The following is a 22,425-nucleotide window of genomic DNA, read 5'->3' as shown; positions in this document are numbered from 1 at the left end:
ATTTAAAGCTGTGTGATGTAGACCAGCTGAACTACATCACATCATTAACAGGCACTACAAGAGCCCTGTCATGATCACTTGGCTGACTTTTAGGTAACACAGCACTTCCTTACCTTGTCTGGGCTGAAGCATGAAAATCTTTCCCAAGCTTGTGGGTAATACACCTCATGTCCCATAGCTCGATTGCTAGAGCATTCAGCTCACACACTGAGGTTCATCATTTGATCCTTAGTTCAGGTGAAAACATTATGCTGTATTTCCTTAAGACACCTGCTGTCCCTGTTCAACTATCAGTAAAATAGGTACCTTGGTGTTAGCCGACTGGTTTGCGTCACATTATGGGACAAAATTGACTCAATTTGCCTGAAATGTTCTGCATAACAAGGTGCTTTCTACATAATAGCACGTCATTGACGTCAGCTAGGCTTGTATACATCATACATGTGCAGTGGTACCTTGAGTTTCGAACAGCTCCCAACTCGAACAATTATGTAAGTGTATTTTTGTAAGTGCTTCTGTAAGCGTATTTTTGTGGGTCTGAAACGGACTAATCTAATTCCCATTATTCCTTATGAGAACAAATTCATTTGGTATTGACACTCGAACAGCCTTCTGGAACGAATTAAGTTAGTAACTCGAGGTACCACTGTACTTGTAGAAACAAATAATAGTAGTAGTAGTAGTAGTAGTAATGAAAGCCAATCTGGTGACCTATTATGATTACAGGAGGTTGAGAAGTATCAAAAATGAGATCTCAAACATTAGTAATTGTCTTGATTCAAGACAGGGAATGCTATCAGGTATTTCAAGGACAACGTGCAAATGGCCTTTGTAAGTTAGAAGCAAGAGTCATAGTCAGGATGCTGCAGAGGAATTGTTGCCAATACACATTCAACAATAATAATTAACCCGTAAATGGTCCAAACGTATATATACGTTCACTACCGTACTGCCCCAACTTTTTTGAGAAAAAAAATATTGTTGTTTTTCAATAGGAAAAAAGAGCATATGGTACCCAGGCATCCCCAATTATTTTAATATGGTGCACAGTGAGTGCTCACACCCATTCTCACATGTCTAGGCGACTCAGGCTTATCGTGACAATGTTAAATGTAGGACACATAAAACGTATATATACGTTTGGGGCACTAGCGGTAAAAACGTGTATATATGTTTGGACCGTTTACAGGTTAAACTTCTCCTCTCCATTTCCCCCACTAACCACTTAGTTCAAAAAGGGAAGACTTACACATTTACTAAAATAATCCTAGGTCTAGTGGAGGGGTATGCTTGAGTGACCAACGAAGAACCAGGTAGCAGCCACTCCGATATTCACTTGGCCCTGGCCAAGTGAATATCAGAGTGGGAGAAGAGCCATGCAAGACCAGCTATCTGATTCAGTAGGACCAGCACTGAATTTCCTGTTTAGCCTCTATCCACCAAAGAAGCATACTGCCCATGCAAGGACTGCAGCTCCACAGGCAGGCTCAACTTTCAAGCAAGAGGAAACAAGGAGTATACAAGTCACCATCCACAGAAAATGCACAGGGTAGTGCTAGTGGCAACCCAAAGGAAGTTGAAACCTTCCCAGAATGACCACAACAATGAAGACTGTAATCCCCTACCATGTATGTAAAGGAACTGCCAACAGAGGGGATGTATTTACATAAATTATTTATTTAAAAAAAGTCTTGAACATTCTGAACAAACATTCATTTTAATTTACTAGATTATATTTGCAGTATTTCATAAATATTTTAATTACTCTAAAGATTGCAATTGTTTCTCTCTGGTATGACTTTTTATATGCTCTAAGAAATAAATCTCCTGACAAAAGTCTTTAAAACACTCTGGGCATTGATAAGATTTTTCTCCACTATGAACTCTCATATGCTTTTGTAGATTGACTTTTTGTGTGAAGTCTTTTAAACACACTGGACACTGATAGGGTTTCCATCCTGTATGAATTCTCATATGTATATTTATGTAATACTTATTCACAAAGTTTTTTAAACAGACTGAACACTGATATGGTTTCTCTCCTGCATGACCTTTAATGTGTCTTACCAAAATAGACTTTTGAGAAAAATGTTTTAGACACTCTGAACATTGATATGGCTTCTCCCGAGTATGAATTGTCATGTGTCTTGCTAAATTAGATTTGTGTGTAAAATCTTTTAGACACTCAGAACACTGATATGGTTTTTTTCCTGTGTGAACACTCATGTGCACTTCCAGATAAGATTTATTTGAAAAGTTCTTAAAACATTCTGAACAGTGATATGGTTTCTCACCTGAATGAATTTTCAAGTGCTTTATAAGCACAGATTTTTGTGAAAAGTCTTTAAGACACTCCGAACATCGATAAGGTTTCTCTCGTGTATGAGCTTTCATATGAATATCTAAATAAGATTTGTCCTTGAAGTATTTTAGACATTCTGAACACTGAAATGATTTCTCATCTTTATGAACTCTCAAGTGCTTTTTAAGATTAAATTTTGATGAAAAATCTTTTAAGCAGTCTAAACACTTATATGGCTTCTCCCCTGAATGAATTTTCAAATGTGTTACTAGATGAGAATTTGTTTTAAATTTTTTTTGACAGCTTGAACATTGGTATGGTTTCTCTCCTGTATGAACTCTCAAGTGTGACACCAGATGAGAGTTTTGTGAAAAACACTTTAGACACACTGAACACATATACGGCTTTACTCCTGTATGCACTCGCATGTGTTTTGTTAGGAGAGATTTTAGAGCAAATTCTTTTAGACATTTTGAACACTGATGCACCTTCTCTCCTGTATGAGCTCTCATATGTTTAACTAGAGCAGGTCTTTTAGAAAAAGCTTTTACACACATTGAACACTGATACACCTTTTCTTTATGAACACTCATGTGTTTAATTAGAGTATATTTGTCAGAATAATCTTTTAAACACAATGAACATTTATATGGTTTTTTCCCAGTGTGACTTCTCTTATGCTTGATTAAAGTAGAATTTCGTGAAAAACATTTCAGACACTCAGAACACTGATATGGTTTTTCTCCAGTATGAATTCTCACATGGCTCTCAAAATCATATTTGCGTATAAACTCTTTTGAACATTGAGAGCAGTTATAAGGTTTTTTTTCTGAATGGGATTTCATGTGAATTACTAGGTAAGACTTACGTCCAAACTCTTTTAGACACTCCGAACAATGATAAGGTTTCTCTCTTGTATGAGTCCTCACGTGATTTTCAAATTCATTTTTGCGAGAAAACTCCTTCAAACAATGTGAACACTGATAATACCTTTTCTTTGAGTGAGCTCTTTTGTGATTGGATAAAGATGATTTTTGTGAAAACACTTTTAGACACTCTGAACACTGATATGGGTTCTTTTCTTTGTCTATTTCCATATTTGTTTCCAAATAAGACTCATAAAGATTTAAAATACAAAGATCACTACTTATTTTTACTTCTATAGACTAATTTACTAGACTATATATATTAAATATATTTTTTATATGAATGGTCTTTGTGACATTAAACAATGTGAATTAAGTCTGTGCACTTCTGATACTGCATGAGTGATTGGGAGTGTGTTCTTTTTTGGGTCACCTTACTCTGGTGGGCAAACTACTAAAGTGATAAGAAAAGATCACTACATATCAGTAATGAAGTGTCCAAAAAAATAATTTCTCAATATATGTACTGTGTATGTTACTTTTTTGTCAGGTAAAACTTCAGAACTTGCAATGAAAGATGATATCAAGCTTCTGAGTGCTACAAACTGGCACTTTAAAGGCAATACTTACAATGAATAACCTTCTTACTGGAGAGTATGGTAATGTTTCACACACTAATACTTTGATAAGATGAAAACTACATCCCACTATTAAAGTACTGCACATTTAAAGCTGATTATGTGTCTTGATGCAAAACCTGTTATATTGAACAGTGGTGTGAATTATAATAATAAAAGCAGTAGTTTTGCTACTTTAATTTTTGGATTGGATGCCAGCATTACACATACACTTCTCTTCGTGAACTGAAAAATAAAAGAATAAAAAATTAAGCAGGACTTTAGGAAAGCTCACAGGAAACTTCTCTTTGATTACCTATTAAGACTTACCTATGTTAGCATTAAGAATATGAGGCATTCTTTTTGAATTGCTAATGCACCGCATGCAATCCATAAGCTACTATAATTATATGTTATTTATTTATTATAGCCATGTGGATGCCAAGCCCATGATGACACTCTTCAGGTCACTTGTTCTATCTAGGCTGGAATATTGCTGCACACTAACAGCACCTTTCAAGGCAGGTGAAATTGCTGACCTAGAAAATGTACAGAGAACCTTCACGGCACGCATAACGGAGATAAATCACCTCAATTACTGGGAGCGCTTGAAGTTCCTGAACCTGTATTCCCTGGAATGTAGGCGGGAGAGATACATGATTATATAAACCTGGAAAATCCTAGAGGGACTAGTACCGAACTTGCACATGAGAATCACTCACAACGAAAGCAAAAGACTTGGCAGACGATGCAACATCCCCCCAATGAAAAGCAGGGGTGTCACTAGCACGTTAAGAGACAATACAATAAGTGTCAGGGGCCCGAGACTGTTCAACTGCCTCCCAGCATACATAAGGGGGATTACCAATAGACCCCTGGCAGTCTTCAAACTGGCACTGGACAAGCACCTAAAGTCGGTACCTGACCAGCCGGGCTGTGGCTCGTACGTTGGTTTGCGTGCAGCCAGCAGTAACAGCCTGGTTGATCAGGCTCTGATCCACCAGGAAGCCACGGAAGCGTTGACCCCCAGAACTCTCTCCAGGTAAAACTCCAGGAAGAACTAAACCAGCAGGTGTTATACAGTGCAAGGGTATTGGATGGCAAAGTAGTCTGATCCAAGAAGGAAAGAACAGCTCCAATTCCTTGAGTCAAGAACCTTTCACCAGCTTCATGACAGGTTCCCCTCCCCTTAAAGGGTGTAATTAGACATTTAAATAAAATTTAATATTAGGTAAGCTCATTCCTTTACTCATGTTTTTATAATATCTCCTTGAAATGTTAGTCTGATGTAGTATCTCTCATGTAATTTCAAATCTAGGAAAAAAGAAGAGTTATTACTCTTACCTACAAAATTTTATTAGAGACACTATATATTTTATATTAAAATTCATCAAATTGTACCTTTCTTGTCAGTCTTAATTTACGACTAGTCTAAGGTATTGGAGAAGAAAGTGAAATTATTATTATTATAATCAAGGGGGAAGCACTAAACCCGGAGGATAAAGAAAGTGAAATAACAACTCAATATTGTAGAATGGAAATAACATGAGAGGAGTAGAGGATACCTGGACTTTGTTAAATGAACACATAATAAAAATGTGAAAATTTCACCTTATAGAAGCAAAAATAAAGCCCATTCCAGGTGACGTTTCCACTCTATATTACTATTAGCACTTTGTACATTCGACTACCAAATAAATATCATTTGGATATTAGAAAATATGCATGTATATATGCCTATTTAAAAAACAAGAACTTAATGGAAATAAGTCACTGTCTGACTACAGCATTATCCTGGGTTAAATCCACATAATGTAGTTTTTACGTGCCCATGACATGTGCCTGCAAGACCACTAATAAAATAATTGAATGTTATGTATCCAAAGCTTAAATAAAGGCCTATTCCTAGTGAGTGATCACTGTGCCTCACCTGGCGAGTGATTATTGTGCCTCGCCTGACGAGTGATCACTGTGCTTCACATAGCGAGTGTCACTGTACTTCACCTGATGAATATCACTGTAATTCACCTGACGAATGCCACGGCACTTCACCTGAAGAGTGAGTACTTCAGTGACCGGCCTGGTGGCATCAATACCCGACCCTGGGTAGGCCTACATCAGTCACACTGAGGAGACTGGTCTTGTTTACATCCAGGATGGTTGGCCTCGCTTAGTTACCAACACTTGTAGCTCCGTTTTCTTTGGTTGGTCAGAAAGTTTTTATTCTCTATAATAATATCTTTATTTACTACAGTACATGTACAAGGTATACAGTCCTAGCTGACATCAATGACATACTACTATATAGAAAGCCGCTTGTTATGCAGAGCATTTCAGGCAAATTAGGTCAGTTTTGTCCCAGGATGGGACCCACACCAGTCGACTAACACTCAGGTACTGATGGATGAACATAAGAGATGCATAGCCGCAGTTACCAAGATACATAGCCGCGGTCACCTTCACCATAACAACAGAAGTAACAGAAGACGCTAGTCAAGAGTACTGTAACTAGTAACGTTTCTGTCAGTCAGACGCCCAGCTAACTCGTGTCCAGTCCACTGCTGCTACTGACATTATTGCTGCTAACGCTCCTGCTGGCACTGTTGTTAATTAGCGGTGTTGGTGTCACAGTGGCTACTGACACTACTGATTACGTTTCTGTTACTAACACATTTATTTCTGTCAGTGTTGCTGAGGCTGCCGTTGCTGCCGTAGCTGGCTCTGCCGCTGACAACCGCTTCCGCAGTTCCGGCTGACACTGCTAGTGGCATTGACTCTGCCGACGTTGCTGCTGAATCTACGGTGTATGCTGTCTTCAGTCTTCCCTGAAAGTTCCATCAAAGAAAAATTAAACTGAAGATAGGTAAAGTTGTTGATATAAATATTTTAATTGTACAGCAAAACTAACTCAGCAGCCTAACTTACTAGACTTATCTAGGTATTATTCCCTCTTGCTTCCTCCCACTTTAAACCATTCTCTTCCTCTTATTTCCATTTTTCACCTTTTACTCTTCTGTCTATTTCGTCCTCTTTTACCTCTTCCTGTCCCTTCTCTTTGTTTTTGTTTTTTTACACAGGGTTTGACAAGGTTAAGGATCCCTAGCTTTATTGACAAGTTAAGAGCTGTTACTTACATCAGCTCATTTGAAAGTATTTTTATTGTTATGAGACATACAAGTAGGGAACAGGATGAAGTTGGAGCCATCTGTGGGCCAGCATTTTCATTTGATCAACTGACTTCATCTCGTTGACATCATTATGCTGTACGAATGTGTTCCATACTCGAGTCATCCTGGGTATATATGATCTCAGATGGAGTGATGTTCTGGAGAAGGGTACAGCCAGAGTGAAGTTGCTGCTTTCTGCCCGTCTTGTGGCATAAAAGCTTGTTTCACGCTGTCCTCGAAGTGGATCCAAGTGTGGTACTTTGACAATATTGGCCTTGTACATAACAGTAAGGCCACCCACATCCCTCCTGTGTTGAAGGCTCTGCTGAAATGGCAGATCTATCCAAGATAACTCCAGGTAAACTCCAGATTGGTCCAGGCGAGAGATGAGACGCCTTGCTCTGTTCTCTACTCTGTCAAGCAGTAGCAGATGAGAGGGAGGGGGCAGGCAAACCAAGAAAGTGGAGCATACTCAAGGTGTGAGCGTACTTGTGCCTTGTACAGAATCTTGCAACCCCTACAGTCATGCAGATGCGAGATACGGCGAAGTGCTGTAAGCTTCCTGGCTGCCTTGTTTGCAAGATTTACAACATGGTTCTTCATGGTTAGTTTGGAGTCAAATTTCACCCCAAGGATATCAACTTCTTCTCCAGGTGCCAACACCCTCCCATTCATGCTTACTACTGCACCAGCATTACCATCATGGTGCCTAGAGACCATCATCATTTGCGTTTTCTCAGGTGCAAATGTTACTTGCCATCTATTTCCCCAAGCTGATATAGCTCTTAGCTGGTGATTGATGTAGCTTAGAGCAGCTGGCATTTCTTCTTTTGGATAAGTGAATGTCAGTGTACAGTCGTCTGCATATGCATGGGATTCTGGGATGAGATGAAGAAGGTCGTTAAAGTAGACATTCCATAACAATGGTCCCAGCACGCTTCCTTGTGGTACACTTGCCCCAATAGGATGTCTTGCTGATTCCGTTCCATTGAGAACTACACTTAGAGATCTACCATGAAGGTGATCACTGAGGAGACATAGCGTAGAGCCTGCAATTCCCAGTGCTTGAAGTTTTGCTAAGAGGCCCTGGTGCCACACCCGGTCGAAAGCACCAGCAATGTCCAGTGCTACCACGCAGCTGACTTTGTATTCATCCAGTGACTGGTGCCACTTAGTGGAGAGGTTTAACAACAGATCAGCAGCAGAGTAACCTTTCCTGAAACCATATTGACGATCACATAGTGAGTGGTAGTCAAAAAACTCTGTCATTTGTCTTGAGATTATTGTCCTCAAGGATCTTACCAGTGATTGACAGGAGTGACACTGGTCTGTAGTTGCTGATTTCTGCTCTGCTCTTCTTTTGTGAACAGGGACTACATTTGCCTTTTTCCTTCCTTTGCCTGGTTCCTTCTCTTCCTTATATCCCTTCTTAACATTTTCTCAATTCTTTTTTCCCTTTCCCTCAATATTTTCTAATTTCGCCGCTGAATAGGAATTCAGTGGAAATCGAAATATGCAAACACTAAACAACTCGTATTTCTGTCTCTAGTAATAAACCCTGATTATCCGCAATGAAGTACTGTCAGTGAATATACAGAAGAATGGACAGGGACTCGAACTGGGATTCATGCAGGACGCAGGTGAAGCCATACAGCCACCAGGGTTCTGATAATTGCCCCAGAACGATTATTATTATTATTATTATTATTATTATTATTATTATTATTATTATTATTATTATTATTATTATTATGCTTATTGTTTCTTCAACACTAGTGGGACACTCTTAGTGATTTTAATGTGTACCTGCCCGCCAGCACAGAGTGTAAGTTTATTTAGGTACAGGTACACATAAGTATAATTATCAGAATATATATAAAATATGCAATAACTTTAAAAGACATGAAATTTTGGGAAGTTTCCAAACATAACCGGGAGAGACGCGGAGCTCACGAAGGATGTAGACAGAGTGGCACACAGACTGGTAACAGCGAATCAGGGAACTGTATAACATAATTTTTTGTTATAATCTGAAATGTCCGTATTAGCGAATCAGCGTAAACCGAAATGCCATAAAGTGGGGCCTGTCTGTACATTTTTCCAATATAACTAATTTGTGCTTCCACAGCCCAAATTCAAAACAAAAACATTTTCAATTAAGTCGATCAGAAGAAACATTCCCTAGTTATTACATGAGAAATAAATTACTGAATAAAATTTGCAGGTTAAAATTTGTACAGCTTGAAGTGAAAGCCAAGTTTTCTTTTAATAAAACCAATTAACACTGAAATGGTATTCTCCATTAATTGTTCTGAATTAACAATATCAGACCTACACACTGTAAACCTACAAGTTATTATCTGTGGATTTTTTTACATAATTTTCTACATGTAGAACATTTTTATTATCACACTGGCCGATTCCCACCAAGGCAGGGTGGCCCAAAAAAGAAAAACTTTCACCATCATTCACTCCATCACTGTCTTGCCAGAAGGGTGCTTTACACTACAGTTTTTAAACTGCAACATTAACACCCCTCCTTCAGAGTGCAGGCACTGTACTTCCCATCTCCAGGACTCAAGTCCGGCCTGCCGGTTTCCCTGAACCCCTTCATAAATGTTACTTTGCTCACACTCTAACAGCACGTCAAGTATTAAAAACCATTTGTCTCCATTCACTCCTATCGAACACGCTCACGCATGCCTGCTGTGCTGGAAGTCCAAGCCCTTCGCACACAAAACCTCCTTTACCCCCTCCCTCCAACCTTTCCTAGGCCGACCCCTGTGACAGCTCCCACTTTGTGTGATTCTTTATATTTTAAAAATCCAAGGCCATGATCCTGCACACCAAAGTGCCGGAAGGCAGACTGCAGGTGTCAGGCATCAATCTCGGCTGGGTCAGCAGCTACCTGTACCTGGGAGTGCACATTGAGAATTGGCTCTCCTTTCGGAATCAGGCAGAGTACGTCAGAGAGCAGACCATGCAACGGGTCACGGCCATGCGGGCCCTCGCCAACCCTAGGTCAGGGGCCAGCTGTGACATTCTCCGATTATTCTACATGCAGGCGGTGCGCTCTGTCGTCGACTATGGTGCACTTACCCTGGTCCATGCCCGCCCCTCGCACCTTCAAAGACTCGACGTCGTCCAAAATACTGCAGCTCGGATCATGCTGGGCGCGCCAAGGTGGACGAACACTGTGCCACTGAATCATGAGGCTCAACTGCAGCCCCTACGCGATAGGATCACCCTTGTGGCTGCCAGGAGGGTGGCCAAGTACGTACAACTCCCTGGTGGAGAGGGACTGCTGCAAGACCTCCTTGAACGTCAACAGGGAGACCTCAGGGAGTTTCCCGGCCGGCTGTGGGTGTGGTCAGTGGCAGATGTAGCGAGCAAACTCCTCCCCATGGCGCTTATCGTGGACAAGGGCTGTGACCGGCCTGTGGCGGGGTACTCTGTACTCCCTCCCTGGGCACCAGAAGCAGTTGTGGTCCACATCCAAGACCTCCCAGTTAGCAAGCGTCACTGTCCACAACACGTGCTGCAGCAAAGGGCTGCAATGAGTATTGCAGCAGCAGAGCACCCTGGGTGCGCCGTATATTACACCGATGGCTCCCGGGATCCAGAGGCTGGCCGCACAGGTGCCGGGGTACACCATGTCACCCTGACAGCCGGATGGTGACTCCAGGATCACTGCACCATCCTCCAGGCAGAACTCCATGCCATCCAGAGGGCCCTGCAACACGCGCTCCTAGATCATCGGCGACCCCCAGTCATTCACATCGACTCCAGAGCAGCGATCCAGGCCATCATGCACAGGGAGCCCAGGAACAACATCCGGCTAATTACTGCCATCAGGAAGGACCTGCAGACATTTAATGAGCAGGGATGGCAAGCAACAATCAACTGGATTCCGAGCCACATCGACCTTGCTGGGAATGATGCGGCGGATGGCGCGGCGAAGTCAGCAACCCTTGAACCCCAGCCAGTGACCACCATCGCCATCAGCCACAGGCAGGTGGACCTGTGGGCAGCCGCTGCAGCCAGGCGCCCGCTACCAGGGCCAGGCACATCGCGGAGCCGGATCTGGTATGACAGGGCGACCCGAGGGGAGCCCCCGCCGAGCATGCGGAGGCTAGACAGGAAGTTGCAGGTTGGGATCCACCGGCTGCGACTTGGCTACCCTACTGCCAGAAGACTCATCGACCGTGTGCGAGAGGAGTGCTGCTGCCATTGCAACCAGATGGTCCCCGAGCCACTAGTGCACTACCTCCTTGACTGCCCCGTGATGGTGCCACTCCGACGGAGGCACTTCCCAATGGCGCCTGGGGACCTGAACCGAGAAGACACCGCAGCCCGGCTGGTGTACCTGGCCGTCCGTGACCTAGGAACTCTCATCCCCATCCTGGCTGCCCACTCACCGCCTCGATGACGACGCCACGTACAAAGAAGAGTCACCACGACCTCTCCATCTATTAACTCTCCTACTCTTCCTTCTTTCACTCCCCTACCTGCCCTCCCCACCACTTAAAAAAAAAAAAAATCCAACGGAGCCTGTACCTGTTTTCTAGGTAAAAGTCTGAACTCGCCTAGAACCCATGCCACACTACCAACAACTTGACAGGGCAACAAGTGCCCGAAGACCCTCAACCCTGGCGATGCCTGCCAATGAAGCCCAAATGGATGCCTGCTGATGAAGACCAAGTGACGCCTGCTGATGAAGATGAGAAGCGAGATGACACTCCCATCCGGGGAGTCGCCGCAAGAGAGAAGAAGAGGTTGCCCTCCAGCCGGAGGGCCCAAGAAAGAAGACAGAAGAAAGAAGATGAACGACATCCCCAACCGGGGCCCACAGCCGGGTCACCATATGGAGAAGACCCGGGCCGGAAGTACCGGCAAACCTCTAATGAATGAATGAATGACTCCACGCCTCTTGCCAAGACCCTCGCATTTACTTCTCTTACAACCCATCTATAAATATATTAAATAACCACGGTGACATCACACATCCTTGTCTAAGGCCTACTTTTACTGGGAAATAATTTCCCTCTTTCCTACATACTCTAACTTGAGCCTCACTATCCTCGTAAAAACTCTTCAGTAGAACATATAAGTAAATAATATAATAGTGTAATAAAATATGATGCTGTTTAGACCCTTTGAGAAATTTCGAGGGAGGGGGGTGTAACAGCCGGTAAGGACGCTTGGGGAGACGCCATGTTGAAATTATTGCGTGAGGACTGGTCGGAAATTTGCACCAGGAATTCGGCATTTACCGAGGCCTAATGGGGTGTATCGGCCTCAATTCTTAATTTAGAAATTGCTGACACATTCATGCTGAAGAATTGGGACAGGAAATTTACGAAACCACCATAAGGTGGTGAGAATGGAAAATGAATGATGCTGCGTCATCGTACCTCGCCCAGAAAAGTACTCCAAAGTCCTTGTATTTAGATCTAAGCTGGCCAGTGTAGGTTCTAGATGTTAGGCAGGTGTTGTGGTGTGATCCATCTACAATAAAATGTAAAGTAAAAGGACAATAAAATATGATGCTGTTTAGACCCTTTGAGAAATTTCGAGGGAGGGGGGTGTAACAGCCGGTAAGGACGCTTGGGGAGACGCCATGTTGAAATTATTGCGTGAGGACTGGTCGGAAATTTGCACCAGGAATTCGGCATTTACCGAGGCCTAATGGGGTGTATCGGCCTCAATTCTTAATTTAGAAATTGCTGACACATTCATGCTGAAGAATTGGGACAGGAAATTTCCGAAACCACCATAACAAGGTGGTGAGAATGGAAAATGAATGATGCTGCGTCATCGCACCTCGCCCAGAAAAGTACTCCAAAGTCCTTGTATTTAGATCTAAGCTGGCCAGTGTAGGTTCTAGATGTTAGGCAGGTGTTGTGGTGTGATCCATCTACAAAAAAATGTAAAGTAAAAGGACACAAGTGCAACTAATGTGACATTTATTGTGGCAACGTTTCGCTCTCCAGGAGCTTTATCAAGCCATTACAAACAAAACATGGACACAGAGGGTATATAAAGGCACAGAGTGAGGTGAATACTAGTGAGGTACCATTTCGATGTTCACTAGTGGTAGTAGTAGTAGTAGTAGTAGTGGTAGTGACAAAAGTAATACAATATGGTAGAGCAATTAATTCGTACATGAGTCCTCGTAATTCGTACATGATGTCCTCGTAATAACTCCAAAACGTTTTGATGTACGGGATCTTCAGGCAAGGCTCAACGCAGTTGAACCGGCGATCCAGTTTACACTAGAAGAAGAGTCCAATGACAAGCTACCTTTCCTCGACGTCCTCATTCACAAAGTAGACAACAACCTAAGATTTCAAGTTTATCGGAAACCCACCAATAAAAATGATCTCACACACTTCTATTCCAGTCAGGATACCAAGACCAAAAGAGGCATCATCATCGGGTTTTTCCTAGAGCATACCGAATTTGTAGTCCTGAGTTTCTTGACGAGGAGTGTACATACATTCACCAAACATTCACAGAGTTACATTTTCCTTCTTTTTTCATCAAAGACTGCAAGAAAAGAGCTCTTCAGATCATAAATTCCCCACGCATCAACACCACTCCCAGCAAAGTTATAATTCTTCCCAACAGTCAGGTTGCACTGAACGTCTCAAAAGCACTTTCACAAGCTAACACCAGAGTCGCCATCGCTTCTAGCACTTCAATAAAGGATCTAACCAGGACAAAATCCAAGCACCACGAACCAGTCAATGCAGGAGTTTACACTATACCCTGTGGAGGCTGTGACAAGATTTACGTAGGTGAAACAGCCAGAAACCTCGACACCCGCCTCAATGAACACATTTACGCATGTAGGAACGATAACCTGAACAACGCCTGTGTACAACACCGAAATTACACCAATCATCTCATGAAATTCAGAGACGCCCAATTAGTGATCAAAGAAACTAATTTCCGCAGACGCAAGTGCCTCGAATCAGCACTGATCGCTGTTTCGAATACAATTAAACAAAACAACGGCAGCTTCACCATCTCCGAAGTCTTAGCAAGAATCCTCCTGAAAACAGTAAACCCTGCCATCACATAGTCTCTCCTGTTATACTACACAAAGCACAGAGAGTGAACACTGAAACAAGCTGCCTCATTCCAGTTTATATTTGTCCAACCTATTTTTATGTTACCCAAGTAATAGCTTTTATATCCTTTTACTCATGTACGAATTAATTGCTCTACCATATTGTATTACTTTTGTCACTACCACTACTACTACTACCACTAGTGAACATCGAAATGGTACCTCACTAGTATTCACCTCACTCTGTGCCTTTATATACCCTCTGTGTCCATGTATTGTTTGTAATGGCTTGATAAAGCTCCTGGAGAGCGAAACGTTGCCACAATAAATGTCACATTAGTTGCACTTGTGTCCTTTTACTTTACATATTGTCGGTAATTCTACCAACTTTATTACAATAAAATGGTAAGTGGTAATAAAAAGTTCTTTTTTAATAACTCTAATAATTTATGTATAATAATTTGTTTTCAACAAGCCTATTCTTATACAGTTCACCTGTTTGTTATTTTACCAGAGTAGCCGGTTTTAATATTGTAATTATGAAAGTAGTAATTAGTGAAAGTAGTAAGAAAGTGGGCAGTCGAAGGAGTTGCAGTTCAGTGACCAACTGTGACTTAAGTCCCACTTACCTCAACCAAATTACTTGCAAGTAATAATTCAGGTGATGTCCTATAAACCTCCTGCAGGTGATTTGTTAATAATGATAATAATAATAATAATAATAATAATAATAATAATTTTTTCACATTATCCTTCATATCGAATACAATGGTGTTAATATTTTGAAGCCAATCAGAAGAGGCATTGAACGTAAATAAATATCACTATTTATGTTCAATACATATTGGCAAACTTGGACTTATGTAGCCCAATAAAAACGTGAACCTTGCTTACTGGAAAACACACCGGGGCTTAAAATTTGAAGCCGAGCAGACGAAGAATTCTCCAGTCATTGTACTGAGTCCAACGATTTCAAGGTTTACAAACAGAAACAGTGCACTGACAAATTTCTCTACACACAAACTAAACTTAATGGATAGTATGATGGCTGTCAGATGTATTCCACTAAACAATGAAGCCGTTCAGAAGTATTTTATAAGGAATCATTTTTTCACACAAATTTACACCCACATCTGAATTTCACTCTTCGCCGTTGACGATTTAGGAGGCCCCTGTTTTGAGCGTATGAAGCTAGCAAAGCAAGCAAAGAGGCAGGGCCAGGAGCTGTGAATCGACCACTATGACCACATATAGGTAAATTACTGAAGGTATTCACCTATATTTGAATACTGAGGGTATTCACCTATATTTGAACCCATTCCCAAGATACTGAGAATGGGTTAAAATTTGTTGACAGGACACCTGTACATGCCTGTTGTTCCTAGAACTTGGGCCTAGTTACCCTACACCAGAGTTGAAAATGGGAAATCGAAGGAAGAAAAAATAAAAGAAATCTGGCAACCACTTAAATGTCCCCCTTCAGGAGTACCTAATAATAATTATTATTTATAATAATTGTCATCATCATAATATCCTAGAATCAGTTATTTTTAGAATACTCACAGAGAAGTGCTAAACGCAGAAGGGTCATACAACACCTGAGAGAAATTGGAGGGTAGCTCCAGTTCCTCGGATCGAACCTACAGTTCAAGCAAACCCCCCTTTCTTATCTCTTTCTTCCCGTTCAGACCAAGATCTCCAGCAACGATGGAGTGGTGGGCGTGGGCACCTCTCATCATCGGGGCATGGGCACAGGGCACTACCATGTATGTTGCTTCAGGAATACCCACTCAGTGTGTGTCACAGCAGCATCAGAACAACACCTACAGTGTCTCTTTCAGTGTACAGTGTGCAGTGTTAAGTAACCTACTTGGAGCTGTCACCCACACGTTTGATGGTAAGTATGTGCGATTTTTCAGTGATAAGATGCATTAAAAACCGTAGATGACCATGAAAAGACACTTATTGACAGCTCAGAGCCCCAGCAGCCGTGGTTCCGGTGGTCTCCTTCAGTGGGGTCAGCTATGTCCCACAGAGCTGTGAATAGAGCGATGATGACCAGTATTAATACTCGCCCTAAAGACTTACATATTCCACTGTGTCTAGTATATTACCTGTAACGTTGTGGGTGAGTCTCGCCTGTGTTTGGGCAATCGCCATCTATTGACGGTGTCTATTGGTTAGTCCTATTAAAGCACATATCAGTACCTACTCACTACAGCGTGTATGTGTGTGTGTACTCACCTAATTGTGGTTGCAGGGATCGATTCATAGCTCCTGGCTCCTGTGTGTGTGTATGTGTATGTCTGTGTCTATACTCACCTAATTGTGGTTGCAGGGGTCGATTCATTGGCTTCTGTGTCTGTGTGTGTATGACCTAATTAATGTTTGCATTAATAACCCATTACAGTTGTGACCAGGTGTAGATGTGTAAATGGTTCATTACCTTTGTAACTTGTTCATGATTGTGACCGGATATAAACATGTAAATGATTCAGCTATCAAAACTTTGCGGCCCAGTCCCTGGACCCATTATATACCTCTGTAATATTTTGAGTACCGCCCACTGGATGGGTATGTTGTGCATAATAGAGATATTAAACTAACTGCAGCGAACACAGTCTAATATGGGTTTGGGAGAACTTACCTGGGTGTGTGTATCACACCCAAAAAGACATGACACCGGGAATAACAGCGTGATTGAAGGTAGGATGATTCTACTCTTACCTGAAGGAAGGGTTAATCCATTCTTCCTTCGAACGGCTTTGAACGTTATAGTAACACAGGTATGCTCGTTGGACATGAGTGTCCTTGTTCACCAAGTATTCAACACAGAGAGAGAGAGAGGACCTAGTAGCGATCAGTGAAGAGGCGGGGCCAGAAGCTGAGTCTCTACCCCTGCAACCACAGTTAGGTGAGTACGCTAGGTATATTATGAATTGGTTCAACAATGCTCGAAATGCCATCACTTGTTCACGGTAGGGAGAATGACTGGCGATAATTCGCTCTGCAAAGAAAACTATTGTAGTTTTAACACTATCTCTACTCCGGTTCTCCTTAATGATCGTTCGAGCGCAAATAAGCGACATGGAGACATACGATTTAATCACGAATTTACGATTCTACACGTGATCAGTGGCACTACCATGGGATTTTGTTTACTTGCTGGCTCGGTTGATCTTGTCTCACCAACTAGAAGACTAACCGTCGTGAACGCCCTTTATATGGGCGAAATAATGCTGACATAATGTCTGAAAATCATGAGTGCCAACCAGCACTACGTGTTTTGAGTCATGGAACTGATTTCTCTTGTCCTGGCGCATTCTACGTTAAATGAGATTTACTAGCTAACTAATCACACTAAGAGGTTATTTTTACGTATTTTCTAGGTGTCTTTAGATAAATGGATTTCTAGGGCAAATTTAAGTGTGAATATTATCTTGGGGCTTGTTGCGAAGTGTTGGGAAGACATCAGCGCCACAGCTATAATGGTATATCCTGATGATTACATTCTCTCTACATGTAATTTCGCTCTAATTTAAAACTACTTAGTTGAGGGTACTATCTTGCAAGAACTACAATCCTCCCCATTCCATTAATCATTAATGGAAGGCTAGAGGGTTACTTGACCCCAGCCTGACCTTCACGTTGCTGCGAGAGAGGGACCTCAGCTCCCTGCTGAGGGGTTGCTGCTCCCTTGTGCTGCTTCTTGACGATTTGGAGATAACTTTCTCTACAAAGTATTATTATTATTATTGTGTTATATTTATTATTATTATTATTATTATTATTATTATTATTATTATTATTATTATTATTATTATTATTAACAAAGGCTTGGATTGATTTTTGACCTGTGTAGTTGCCAATTTTCCAATATTACTGAAGAAAATAGAAAAAATTAAAGTACTGGTTCACATAGAATAATTTGTGAATGCCTCATTAGATCGACTTTGAGACATCCAGGAAGTTGAATAAAGAATACTTCAGAATGTAATGTAGAGAGCATAGGGAAATTGTTGAATAAGCAGCCCCAGCATGGAGCCCACACCTGGTCAACCCACGAAGAACCTTGAACAAATTAGTTCACAACCAGATTAGTACCAGAACTGAGAATAATGCAGTATTAGGAGAAACCGAAGAGAAGGACACGGGGAGGCATAATTACGATATACAAAATCTTAAGTGGAACTGATAGGGTAGATAGGGTCAGAGTGTTTGAATTAAGAGGACCAAGATCAAGGGGACATGTGGAAGCTGAAAACACAAACGAGCCACAGGGATGTCAAGAAGTAATTTTTTAATCTCAGAATAGTTAAAAAGTGGAATGACTTAGATGAGGCAGTGGTGAGGACATACTCAATACACAGTAGATGTAAGAAGCCCCGAGAGGCCAGAATTAAGTCAGTTTTCTCCCATTATTCCTCATTTCCCAGACATAAACTCTTGCACCCTGGTCGGTGAAGGGATGATGTCTACTAAGTCTGAAGTGACCTACTCCTCCTTCCCTGCCCTGGAGACCCTGCAAGAGGTGGCTAGAGGAAAAAACACCTTCGGGAGTCCTTATTATGGAGAGTAAGTTAATTTACCTGTACTCTGCTGCCTCTATGTTGGTATGAGTAAATTTTAATGCATCTTCTTATTTACTGACACTATTATTAACATCTTTATTAGTTATTAATTGTCTCCGTTGTGCCATTAGCTGCATAACGACCTAGAGGTAACAAGCACCAGCTTGTGCGCGCTTGTCTAGAAATTAGTGGCTACTACTACTGCATGTGAATGTAATCCTCTGCCGAATCACATCAGCGACCTCTGGTCGTGCTTATTGTTCTGTAATGTTTTGGTATCTTAGTAGACCATAGTAGATCTGATCCTCACACTTTTCACTATAATGTCACGTGCTTATAAAGAATAATAGAGGCAGGATAACAGTTCTTAACATATAAATGAGTTGATGCAGGATAACAGTTCTTTACTTATAAATGAGCTGAGGCAGGATAACAGTTCTTAACCTGTAAAATTGATGTGTGAAAAAACACAGCTAGTGGTCATCCAGTCACATGTGTGTGTCAGTAGACAGTACCGTTGCCAGGTGTTTACACCACCACCGGAATCCAATGCATAAATACAATAACAACAAAATCTGTAAAGACAAGTTGCAGAATAAGCTTCTACTGAGACAGCCTTTCCTTGTATTTGAGCTTAACTCATGATTGGATAAAGTTCTATACAGAACGATACATGGGCCCAGTTATCATCTTGTTTCGCAGTGTGTGTTCAGTATTGTCTTCAGGACGACAGCTAAATCCAACCAGCTCTTTGTCTTATCCTTGCAGGTGGGTGCCGAGCCTGGCTGTGGACGGCATCGAGTTGGACTCCAGCATGTCGCACTCAGACAACGGTGTAGTGCGCCCCTGGTGGCTGGTGGACCTGGGCACTACCCATACCCTCCACGAGGTACTCATCCTCTCCAGGAGGGACCAGTTCTCAGTGAGGTTACATAACGTTGAGGTGAGTGTTTCTCCACGCTTGACGCCGGTGAAGGGCTATTTATCTGAGGATATGGAGCTGCCAATCAATCTTTGGCGTCGAACCTGATTACCTCCCATTCCGCAGGTGTTGTATGACCCCTAGGGGTTTAGTGCCTTTCATGAGTATTAAAAATAATAATAATGTTAGTACCGTATAACTCTCATATTGATTAACAGAATATTTTACACTGATTGTATTAACCCTGAGGTTTAGTAACCCAGGATAACTCAACATAGCCAGGATGTTACCTTATTTTCATTGTGGTCCATTAATCCTCTCACTCAGGATGGGACCTACAGAAGAAGACTAACACCCAGGTACCTACTTACTGTTATATGAACTAAGGCAACATTAGTAAGTAAACTTGTCCAACGTTTCCACCTGTGCTGGAATCGAACCCCGGTTCTTCAGATGCTAACTGGAAGAGATACCACTAAAGAGAAGAGTAACAGCGTACTGCTGATGTACCCATTTTTTTAATTACAAAAGTGAAATATTTCAGAAGTCTGAACTCACGATTAATTCATTATTCAACCTGACTTCATTTATTATTCAAACTGAATGCTCCTGATCACTGAAGAGCACTTTCACGGAGCATTGGTTGTATTCTGCCATCTTAAACGATCTCCAGTTATGAGTTGAGAATCAGCTGGCCCACCAGAGCTATAGTTCACACACCATTGAAAAAGCATATTGTTACTGTCTAGCACCGCCCTCAGAGATTTTCTGATTGATGTTCCTAGGTCCCGTTACTTAAGCTTGACTTATGTTCCAAGGTTCCTGTTACTGAAGTCTAGCTCATGTGTACATGTTTATGTTACTGATGTTCCCAGGATCCTATTACTGAAATCTGACAGATGTTCCTATATTCGTCATCTTCAGATGATTCTTTCAAATTGACGTTATTATAACAGTTAATATACAGTGTATGCACACTGAGAAATGCGTTATACACTGAAAGGGCTGTATCTTTCAGGGTATATAAGTTGAGAGATTTATATCTCTCAGGATTTTATACAATGAGAAGTGTACGAGTATATATCTCAGGGCATATAAACTGAGGTATGTATCTCCCAGAGTATATACACTGAAAGGTGTGTATCTCTCAGGGTATATACATTAAGAGTCGTGTATCAGGGTATATACATTAAGAGTTGTGTATATCTCAGGGCACGTATGTCGTCTTCATGAGAAGGTTCCATGTGACGACACAGTGATGCCTGTGTTTAATCTGTGTTGTTAGGTTTCCCATCAGCGAGGACACATATAATGGCTGTTGGATTTTGTTTTCAAGATTTCTGCGCGATACCTTGAAAATACTTCCTCTGGATGCCTTCACACTTTCAACAGTGATGTATCTTACTCAGAGGGAGGTAAGGATTTTTATTGGACTATGTACACGACAATTTGTCAGTTTTATTGAATAAATTTTACTTTTGGTTTCGGGGGGACTGCACAGTGTGATACATGGCATCTTCTTTGAGTTCAATCCCCACGGTACGGGCGGGGATTGAACTCACGGCTAGTGAATCGTAAAACTCCGTGGTTTGTTTCCAATTGTGTCATTACGATTTCGTGGTTCATGATCTCGTTTGGATTGCTTAGCTACTGAAAAAAAAGTTATATTTTTAATTATTTTCATGTTTTTTGTGAAGTTATGAAGGAGACTCAACAAGTGTTCATTCTTCAGATCCGCGTGGGCAACACCTTCATCAATAACAGCGACTACACCTCGTACGTGCTCTTCTCCACGTACTTGGGTCCCTACCAAATAAATGATGGGTATCTCTCCTGTCGACGGGCAGATGGTATCGTCGGCAGATACGTCAGCATCCAGCGGGTCACACCTGAAGACGATATGCTGCAGCTGGTCGAGGTGAAAGTCATGGTCAAGATCATCTGACTTACATGTTCATGGCAGATGATCTTAGAGTTTGCTCCATCAGCTTACGCAAATGATCTGAGTCAGAGGTTTTGAACAAGGACCTCGAAAATTCAAGAACACGGACTTACCTGTACGACTCACAGCACAAACAATGCATGCGTAGTTCATCAGAATAAACACTCGCACCTTATGGCATGACAAGGTAAGATACTTGAAGAAGGGGGACAAAACTAGATAAAAGTATGTCTAGTGGCAGATGCAATTCGAATACAGAGCACCAGTAAACAGAACCGATGTGTTTAGCTTACTCTATAATTTGTTCATGATTGTAGCCATGTATAAACGTAAGTAAATTTACTTAATGATTCATTACTTTTGTAACTTGTGAGTTCATTACCTTTGTACTTAGTTCAGCTATCAAAACTTTGGGGCCCAGTCCCTGGACCCATTATGTACCTCTGTAATATTTTTAACTACAGCCCACAGGATGGGTATGGGCTGCATAATAAACATATTAAACTAACTAACTAGCTTAGCCAGATCACTTGCACACATATATTACTGGAACAGTTGCCGACTCGGAACAAGGATGATATTCCAGCATAATTAGCCGGTGTTACCAATGTATAGAGGTTGGAACGGAGGGAGCAGTAGCTCCAGGCCCATCGCTAGGATAGGCCCATAAAAATTCAGACTTTTTTTTAGAGATATTTAAAAGTATCCTGAAATATAAATAATAAATATAATACTGAAAAATGTTAATAAAAATATAACAGAAATTGTAAGCTATTATTTTGAATCCCAGTGTTTATGTAAGCTCATGAAAAATTCACTTTTATGACCAGTCTCTCCCGACCTGGACCCATTATGTGTTATCTGTAATGTTTTGAGTACCTCTCATGTGATGGGGGTGGAGTGTACAATAAAACTGTTACACTGCTGAGCCTCGAGTGTACCTGCAGTATATATACCTCCACT

At 41.5% G+C, this 22,425-nt stretch overlaps 2 protein-coding genes across 5 annotated transcripts; one reads left to right on the top strand and one right to left on the bottom strand.

Moving 5' to 3' along the window:
• Positions 1 to 1,657: 1,657 nt before the first annotated feature.
• LOC128687606 (zinc finger protein 271-like) lies at positions 1,658 to 6,544 on the bottom strand. 4 transcript variants are annotated; one of them, XM_070084028.1, is made up of 2 exons: positions 6,455 to 6,544; positions 1,658 to 4,031 (listed from the first exon to the last, which is right to left on the bottom strand). In XM_070084028.1, exon 2 carries the CDS (start codon positions 3,397 to 3,399, stop codon positions 1,762 to 1,764), a length of 1,638 nt encoding a protein of 545 aa, XP_069940129.1. In that variant the 5' UTR covers positions 3,400 to 4,031; positions 6,455 to 6,544; the 3' UTR covers positions 1,658 to 1,761. The 4 variants fall into 4 exon arrangements, with proteins under 4 accessions (XP_069940129.1, XP_069940126.1, XP_069940127.1 ...); XM_070084025.1 differs by lacking the exon at positions 6,455 to 6,544 and adding an exon at positions 5,716 to 6,067; XM_070084026.1 differs by lacking the exon at positions 6,455 to 6,544 and adding an exon at positions 5,790 to 6,067.
• Positions 6,516 to 22,198, top strand: LOC128687470 (uncharacterized). The gene is made up of 5 exons (XM_053774939.2): positions 6,516 to 6,648; positions 15,716 to 15,924; positions 18,464 to 18,602; positions 19,367 to 19,541; positions 21,253 to 22,198. Exons 2-5 carry the CDS (start codon positions 15,735 to 15,737, stop codon positions 21,463 to 21,465), a joined length of 717 nt encoding a protein of 238 aa, XP_053630914.2. The 5' UTR covers positions 6,516 to 6,648; positions 15,716 to 15,734; the 3' UTR covers positions 21,466 to 22,198.
• The last annotated feature ends 227 nt before the right edge of the window (positions 22,199 to 22,425 follow it).

Source organism: Cherax quadricarinatus, chromosome 11, assembly GCF_038502225.1.
Source record: "Cherax quadricarinatus isolate ZL_2023a chromosome 11, ASM3850222v1, whole genome shotgun sequence".
Lineage (NCBI taxonomy): Eukaryota > Metazoa > Arthropoda > Malacostraca > Decapoda > Parastacidae > Cherax > Cherax quadricarinatus.
Note: the sequence above shows the minus strand (reverse complement) of the source record. Positions and strands in the feature narration are given on the sequence as shown.

What these genes read in the sequence shown, in the direction of transcription:
- LOC128687606 (XM_070084028.1), bottom strand. Translation starts at nt 3,399, where the DNA reads ATGGAAATAGACAAAGAAAAGAACCCATATCAGTGTTCAGAGTGTCTA.
- LOC128687470 (XM_053774939.2), top strand. Translation starts at nt 15,735, where the DNA reads ATGGAGTGGTGGGCGTGGGCACCTCTCATCATCGGGGCATGGGCACAG. An exon ending in TGTCACCCACACGTTTGATG is followed by an intron (nt 15,925 to 18,463) that starts GTAAGTATGTGC and finishes CTCATTTCCCAG; the next exon opens with ACATAAACTCTTGCACCCTG. An exon ending in GGGAGTCCTTATTATGGAGA is followed by an intron (nt 18,603 to 19,366) that starts GTAAGTTAATTT and finishes TTATCCTTGCAG; the next exon opens with GTGGGTGCCGAGCCTGGCTG.